The 8,752-nt window shown below is 37.6% G+C and overlaps 1 protein-coding gene across 1 annotated transcript; it reads left to right on the top strand.

The window, feature by feature from the left end:
- Nucleotides 1-284: 284 nt before the first annotated feature.
- Nucleotides 285-6,867, top strand: spcs2 (signal peptidase complex subunit 2). Its single transcript, XM_046295041.1, has 5 exons — nucleotides 285-421; nucleotides 5,078-5,161; nucleotides 5,273-5,433; nucleotides 5,788-5,922; nucleotides 6,069-6,867. The coding sequence occupies exons 1-5, from the start codon at nucleotides 383-385 to the stop codon at nucleotides 6,253-6,255; spliced, it is 606 nt and encodes a 201-aa protein (XP_046150997.1). The 5' UTR covers nucleotides 285-382; the 3' UTR covers nucleotides 6,256-6,867.
- The last annotated feature ends 1,885 nt before the right edge of the window (nucleotides 6,868-8,752 follow it).

Consider the following 8,752-nt stretch of genomic DNA (forward strand, 5'->3'; position numbering starts at 1 on the left):
TAAGTACATTTCATATTCACAAATGCAAATGGTCTAATTCAAAACCTAACTTTTTTCACTTTATAAATGAATGTAAACAATACGGCACTGCTTTAAACTAAAATGAAAAGCAAAAAGGCAATTCAAACCTGTTGTATTATTAATTAATAGGATTAGTTTGTTTAGGATATCTGGCAATGTAAATAGTTTGTATGTATGCTTGTTTGCATATGACTATTCCTCTTTTGTCTGTTGATATTTTTTAATAAAAAAATAAATGAAAGCGTCCAGACGACTTCCGTAAACGTACATCGTTCCTAGTTAATTTGGTTGGCTGCTAAAAATTACGATTTTAGCCAATCACATTGTCCCAGGTCACACAGCAAATGTACAGGAAGGAAAGATGGCAGCCAGAAATGGGAAAAATGGTCTACTTGAGAAAGTAAGAATTATTTTACACCATCATCTATGAGACACAGGGATCGGTAATTAAACCTGTCGTGCTTGGGTCTTTTTCAATAGTTGGCCGCCTAGCCGATATTGTATTACTCCACGGCAAGCATGTCTATCAGACAGACCGTTCATTTTGAGCATAAGCTAACACTAGCAAGCTACTGTAATTTTATAAGGCTGGAAGGAGATAAAGGAATTGGCCATGCAAATAACGTGGCTTTTAGTGGTAACGTTATTTGTATGTTGTAATTTCAAGAGGAACGCAGATCTCATTTGAAGTGAGGGAAGCTGTTTGACCAGCTAGCTAACTTGGCTAAGTTATGGCTAGCCATGCTAGCTAATATTCTTCCTGGTTGATGTTGGCTAGTCCGATGTTAACACGACGCGCTAGATACACTAACGTTATATATCCAAAAGTATGGAGACATCCCTTCAAATTAGTGGATTCGGCTATTTCAGTCACACCCGTTACCGACAGGTGTATAAATTCGAGCACACAGCCATGCAATCTCCATAGACAAAAATTGGCAGAAAAATGACCTTACTGAAGAACTCAGTGACCTTCAACGTGGCACCGTCATAGGATACCACTTTTCCAACAAGTCCATTCGTAACATTTCTGCCCTGCTAGAGTTGTCCCGAACAACTGTAAGTGCTGTTATTGTTGAACTGGAACCGTCTAAGAGCAACAACGGCTCAGCTGTGACGTGGTAGGCCACACGAGCTCACAGAAATGGACTGCCGGGTGCTGTTGCGTGTAAAAAATTGTCTGTCTTGGTTGCAACACTCACTACCGAGTTCCAAACGGCCTCTGGAAGCAATGTCAGGACAAGAACTGTTTATCGGAAGCTTCATGAAATTAGTTTCCTTGGCTGAGTAGTCGCACACAAGCCTAAGATCACCATGCGCAATGTCAAAAGACGGCTGGAGTGGCAAGAATCTCCGGAGTGATGACAGACAAGTACAGACAAGACAAGTAAAAATACTTTAAAGTACTACTTAAGTAGTTTTTTGTGGGTGTCTGTACTTTTCCATTAATATTTTTGACACTTTTACTTTTACTTCACTACATTCCTAAATCAAATCATGTACTTATTACTACATGCATTTTACCTGACACCCAAAAGTACTCGTTACATTTTGAATGCTTAGCAGGACAGGAAATTGTCCAATTCACACACTTATCAAGACATGGTCATCCCTTCTGCCTCTGATTTGACAAACTCACTAAAGACAAATCATATTTTGTAAATGATGTTTGAGGGTTTTTGTGTGCCCATGGCTATCCATACATTTAAAAACAAGAAAATTGTGCCTTCTGCTTTGCTTAAAATAAGGAATTTGAAATTATTTATACTAGGGGTGCATGATATATCGGTGAACATATCGGAATCGGTTGATATTCGCTAAAAATGGCAACATCGGTATTGGCCCGATGTCTAGTTTAACACCGATGTTAAAAACCGAGGTCAAAGCTACCGTGCATACCTATATTATGTAATAAAGGCATATAAAATTTGGCGCTACACGTGCAACAAAGTATTCCTAACCTAGCCCGGTTGAGCAGTCATTTGAAAGAGTAAGACCATTTTAGCAAGACAAGTAAAAGGCGAAACCATTAAAGCCAAGATAATGGATTCATTGCCCTTGATATTCAACCGTTCTCCGTCGTGGGTGATGTTGGCTTTCGCTGGCTGGTCGAGCACTGGTACACACTACCAAGTGCGCTATTTTTCAGATGTTGCCCTACCGGAGTTACACAATAATAGCATTACTGCTATTACTGTAGCTTCACGACATGCATACTATGGAATGCAGTTTGGGTCTTTTGCGTGTCAAAAAAGATACAGTAGCACTGTCAAAGCTGTACAAAAAGGTCTGCAAACAAACACCGGCCACGAATGATGTGTTTACAATACACAGTTGGTAATAAAGAATAATGTGTTTGATCGCAACTTCTGGCGTAGCTTTAGCTTGGTACCTAGCTAGCACCAATACAACCAGCCTGAAAGCAATGACCAGTAGAATCTTCAGTCATTTTCATTATTGTTAGCAATGATTTAGGAATCCTTGTAAGTATTAGCTAGTTTGCCACTTGTGGTTCGCCTATTGAAATGTAACTTCAGTTCATGAAAAAAAAATTGCTAGCCAGCTTCTTAACCCTGTTGCCCAAAGTTAATTTTATAAGCAGCCAGCTAGCTTCATCTGGCTAGTGAGGCTCGACCGGGTTGTGTTGTGAAGCTAGCCACAATAACGATTAGGCACAATAGTGGAATTTGCGGTTTGCCTTCAAAATAAGTGCCATTGACAATGATGCAAATTAATACAAATAGTAGAATTATGCCATGAAGGCTAACCGCAAAGTCCACTTTATAAGACGGGTATGAACTGTTTTATAAATTAGGGTTATTTTAGATGTTACCTAGCTATATTGTTAGCTAGCTAACTAATAGCTACTGAAACAGATTATGTTGTGTTATTTGACACAACAAATAGTGTTATTTGACGTCTCTTTTTTGACACACAAACAGCGTTCCATAGAACGCTCCTTGCCCAAACGGCGTTCCATAGAAATCCTGGTTGAGAATGAAACGGCTGAACAACGAAACTGCACAGCAAGTAAGTGAAGGAAATAGGGTTTGATTATGCTTTACTGGTAATGGGGACTAAAGTAAATGCCAACAAAACAACTTTTTGGTCTGTGTGGTATGTGTGTGTAACCTTTTATTTAACTAGGCAAGTCAGTTAAGAACAAATTCTTATTTACAATGACGGCCTGGACGACACTGGGCCAATTGTGCGCCGCCCTATGGGACTCCCAATCGTGGCCAGATGTGATACAGCTTGGATTCGAACCAGGGACTGTAGTGCCTTAGACCACTGCGTCCCTTTGTGTGTTAATGGTTTAACTGTACTAGAATGCTTAAAAGGCCGCTAAAATGTTAAATATCGGTTATCGGAATCGTTTTTTTGTCAAGGAAAATATTGGATATCGGTATCGGCCAAAAAAGTAATATCGGTGCATCATTAATTTATACTTTTACTTTTAATACTTATGTATATTTTAGCAATTACACTTACTTTTGGTACTGCAGTATATTTGGAATCAAATACTTTTTTGACTTTTACTCAACTAGTATCTTACTGGGTGATTTACTTTTACTTTAGTAACTTTCTATTTATTTATATATATATATATATATATATATAATATACTTTTACTCAAGTATGACATTTTGGATCTTTTTCCACCACTGATGTACACACACATACTACCGTTCAAAAGTTTGGGGTGACTTAGAAAATGTCTTGTTTTTGAAAGAAAAGCAAATGTTTTGTCCATTTAAAATAGCTAACACAACGAGCCATTGGAACACAGGAGTCATGGTTGCTGATAATGGGCCTCTGTAGATATTCCATTAAAAAATCAGCCGTTAACAGCTACATTAGTGATTTACAACATTGTCTACACTATATTTCTGATCAATTTGATGTTATTTTAATGGACAAAATGTGCTTTTCTTTCAAAAACAAGGACATTTCTAAGTGACCCCAAACTTTAGAGCGGTAATGTGTGTGTAGATACAGTTGAAGTCGGAAGTTTACATTTAAACTCAGTTTTTCACAATTCCTGAACGTTTAATCCAAGTAAGAATTCCCTGTTTTAGGTCAGTTAGGATCACCACATTATTTTAAGAATGTGAAATGTCAGAATAATAGTAGAGAGAATTATTTATTTCAGCTTTTCTTTCTTTAATCACATTCCCAGTGGGTCAGAAGTTTACATGCACTCAATTCATATTTGGTAGCATTGCCTTTAAATAGTTTAACTTGGGTCAAATGTTTCGGGTAGCCTTCCACAATCTTCCCACAATAAGTTGGGTGAATTTTGGCCCATTCCTCCTGACAGAGCTGGTGTAACTGAGTCAGGTTTGTTGGCCTCCTTGCTCGCACACGCTTTTTCAGTTCTGCCCACACATTTTCTATAGGATTGAGGTCAGGGCTTTGTGATGGCCACTCCAATACCTTGACTTTGTTGTCCTTTAGCCATTTTTCCAAAACATACATGCATACATACATCACATTCTTTGCTCAAGTGTTTTTTAGACTTATTGTCATATCTTATTGCTTTCTAGCTACTCTGTTGACAGTTCTTCAGGAACTTGTGGTAGCTAACTAGCTTGTAAATTGTTTACAAACAAATTAGGAAGTTTTGAAAGTTGGATCATCTTATATCCTTTGTGGCTTTAAGTGTTCTTACCTTGTGATTTTGAACATTCAAAGCAACTAGGAAACATCCATGGCAGGCATTGTCACCTTAGCTTGCTACATAACTTCTGAGGGATAGAAAGCACGAGCACCACCACAAATCAGCCTACACAACTTCACACACACCCCTCGTTACTATGACAACTAGCATAGCCTTGTCAGCAGATGACTGCAGTCTGAACACACACACACACATCCGATATGGTCACTTATAACTTGCTGTTTGGACAGTCAGCAGTCCAAAATGGATTTGAGCATTAAAGGCCTGCAGTGTGAACAAGACTTAATTGTAATCTGTAATAGGAGTTTGGTACAGGAGGAAACTCTGTCAAGAACTGTGTTGCTCATTCTATTGACCATTGTCATTTGCTTTCAGTGGAGGATTGATGAGAAACCTGTGAAGATTGACAAATGGGATGGTGCAGCTGTCAAGAATTCTCTTGATGATGCAGCAAAGAAGGTTTGCATACAGTACATTGAGGGGAGTTTCAACATTCTCTTGTATGTTGAAAAGGTGTATGGTTTTGATATTTTACATATGTTTTGATCATATTTTTCCAACATTCATCAGGTCCTCTTGGAGAAGTATGGTTATGCAGAGAACTTCAATCTCGTAGATGGACGTCTCCTTATTTGCACAATCTCCTGCCTCTTCGCCATCGTAGCTTTAATTTGGGACTTCCTTTATCCATTCCCTGAGTCCAAGCCAGTCCTGGCAATCTGTGTCATATCATATCCTTTTAATGGGAAAATAATTAAATTACTGCTTTGTCACAATAACAGACATGTATGAAGGTGGCCTACAGTTTGAGGTAATTTAGTACTACAACCTAACATGCCTTATTGCTTTTAGAAAAACAATTCCAACTGGGGATATTGCTTTAAAGTCCTCTACAGTTGTATTTATTTTTTTAGATTAACAGACTGATGCTGATAACATGTTTTTGATAGGCTATTATTACTCACCCAAAGTCTTTTACTGCCCAAATTGACACTCACGGCTTAGTAACTTCATTGTCCTTCCAAAAATGTTCATTATTGGATTCTGGAATTTATATTTTCAAGTTTTCCCTAACTGATCCTTACTTATTTCATAATGATGGGCATTCTAACCTTATATACCTCCTACCAAGAAAAGAACATCTTCCTTGTTTCTGTCCAGAAGGACCCCGCTGGCATGGACCCTGACCACACATGGCAGCTTTCATCTAGTCTGAAAAGGTTTTTTTTATTTTATGGTTTACTTTTTGTGCAGTTTTTTTGGTACTACCACATTTTCTGAGTAATGCCTGGTAATGTTTTTAATTTATCTGGACCTCTATCTTGAAAAGTCCTGCCTAGCAAATTGTGACTTCTACTCTCCGCAGGTTTGATGACCAGTACACACTAAGAGTGTCCTTCTCAGATGGGAAGTCGAAACACACGCGGGTGCAAGAGATCACGAAGTCTGTGGGGGCTTTCTTTGATGGGAACGGAACACTGGTCATGGACCAGTTTGAAAAGTGTGTGTCAAAACTCCATGATACCTTGGCCACTGAAAAGAAGACAAAATAATAATGATCAGACATAGCCTTCTTTACAATGCTGCACCACACTGGCAGAAACTGCAGTAGAGCACACTGGTATTGTACGGTCCTGGGTGCATTTGAATTAGTTATTGGTTGTTATAAAAGTCTGCACGCCAGCATTTGTTGTTCATTATTTAATTTGTCCAATAAATTTTGACTGTTGTGCATACATTTTTTTTCTTCCTATGTTTACCTTGATACAAGTCTCATCTAGACATTGCTTTTAAGAACCCCTAAGACAACTAAAAAAAAAAATTAATAAAATATTTCTTGCACCACTCAAGTTATCTTCACCATTGAATGGTCGTTCTAAAAATGAAGAGATTAGTCCTTTTATTTTATTGTTTAACTTCTCTTCCCCACATTTTATGCTGCCTTACATAATGTGTGCAGTGAATGACCAGATCATTGTTGGAAATTATGTAAAATACGTATAGTTTTTGTCCTGAAAGCCTTATTCAATGTAACTAGTGTATTTTAAAAGCTTTGCAATTCTACATGTATTTTTCTGTTTATGGATTTTGTTACTACAGTATGTAGTTACCATAAGGCTTTAAAGGGAAAAATAAATTATCTGAAAAGGGACTGTATCCACACATTTACTAGTGTCATCACCATTCCTCTCTTCAGTACATGGTTTGTTGGAAGTGTTTCTTTCAAGTTGGAATCCACTTTGGTCAAACTGCCAAGTCCTTCTGCGATATTACAGCAACAAATGTTACTTTGAAAAAATGTTTTCCCCCTCCAGATATTGAACATCATTGCACGCAGAGAAGAACCGCAGAGTATGTACTGCAATGTACTGGTATATATATGATCGGTGGTGCTGTTTCACTTCGCGGCTCTCAGCTTTAAAGCAGGGGTAATTTTTTTGATGTACATGTTTTGTCAACGATTTGGAAATTAAATAGTAGTGATTAGTTATCCTCACGTAGGAGTGCATGACCATTGGTTTTCAATTTCCAGTCTCACAGAATATTGAATACACAAGCACATTTTTTTTGGACTTACATTGGTAAAGTTTCCTGGATTCAGTTTATTTCTCTGTAGTATGACTTTAAAAGTGAGTGGTACAGAGACATTGCCGTTTTTGTCCGTAGATTTTTGGCTTTAGCAACCTTATTGTACGTTCCTGTTCTTCATATAAGTTTAAAATAAAGTTAGAAAGCATTTTTACATTGTCTACTTATTTGGTATGTGTCTCAATGAATAGAAGTGCTGATCTGGGCCTGTGTCCACACAGTGTCTCAGAGTAGAAAAGTTGTCCTAAATGCTGGAAATAGAGATATTTTACTCCTTCTCTTATGTGTATGCATGAAGCCTCATAAATCGAGTCCCACCTTGTCGACAGATATATATGAGACCTCATGAGTTGTCATAAACAGTTAAGAGTTACCAGCTGGTGTCTTGATATAGAAAAAGGCACAGAAAGGCAATTGCTTTGGTGTTGTTGAAATAATGTTTTGATATTTCTGTATGATCAACCCATCTTGACCCACATGCAACAGTATGCTTTTGACAATGATTTCACCTGAGGCCTAATTTAGGAGAGACCGGGACATGTCAAAATTTCGCTTAAGTGTAGATTTTTCAGCATTGGTATATCTATTAAGACCAATCTAAATATTGATGAATAGATCAAGGTCTTGCCCCAAAAATTGCACGTTTTTTCAAAGCGTATTGCAAAATTAAGTTATTACTGATAAACACTGAGCAGTTGTGACATCCTGCCCCGTAGCGGGTATGGGGCAAACTGTCACAATGTAATGTGTTGTTAGTGCCAACACTGGAAGCATTATTCATCACTTGATGAATAAGAAATCATATTCTAAAAAAAGCTAACTAAATGATTGCAAGTATATCAAATTTTACTGCTTATTGGTGATAATTACACTTTGTTGTGCTAAGTCCTTATAAATGAACTGAATATGATAATAAATTACAATGTCAATGTTTGTTCCTCTTAAGGATCGGACCTTTTTTTCAATTTTCGCCTAAAATGACATGCCCAAATCTAACTGCCTGTAGCTCAGGACCAGAAGCAAGGATATACATATTCTTGATACCATTTGAAAGGAAACACTTTGAAGTTTGTGGAAATGTAAAATGAATATGGGAGAATGTAACACATTTTTTTATTTTACGTTTATTTAACTAGGCAAGATCAGTTAAGAACAAATTCTTATTTTCAATGACAGCCTAGGAACAGTGGGTTTAAGTGCCTGTTCAGGGGCAGAACGACATATTTGTACCTTGTCAGCTCGGGGGTTTGAACTTTCAACCTTCCGGTTACTAGTCCAACGCTCTAACCACAAGGCTACCCTGCCACCCCATTAGATCTGATAAAAGATAATACAAAGAAAAAAAACAAGATTTTTTTTGTTGTTGTACCATCTTAGAAATGCAAGAGAAAGGCCATAATGAATTATTCTAGTCCCAGTGCAATTTCTATTTTGGCCACTAGATAGCAGCAGTGTATGTGC

Source organism: Oncorhynchus gorbuscha, linkage group LG13 (assembly GCF_021184085.1).
Source record: "Oncorhynchus gorbuscha isolate QuinsamMale2020 ecotype Even-year linkage group LG13, OgorEven_v1.0, whole genome shotgun sequence".
Classification (NCBI taxonomy): domain Eukaryota; kingdom Metazoa; phylum Chordata; class Actinopteri; order Salmoniformes; family Salmonidae; genus Oncorhynchus; species Oncorhynchus gorbuscha.

Coding starts and splice junctions, on each gene's coding strand:
- spcs2 (XM_046295041.1), top strand. CDS start 383: ATGGCAGCCAGAAATGGGAAAAATGGTCTACTTGAGAAA. Junction 422..5,077: donor AAAATGGTCTACTTGAGAAA/GTAAGAATTATT, acceptor ATTTGCTTTCAG/TGGAGGATTGATGAGAAACC. Junction 5,162..5,272: donor TTGATGATGCAGCAAAGAAG/GTTTGCATACAG, acceptor AACATTCATCAG/GTCCTCTTGGAGAAGTATGG.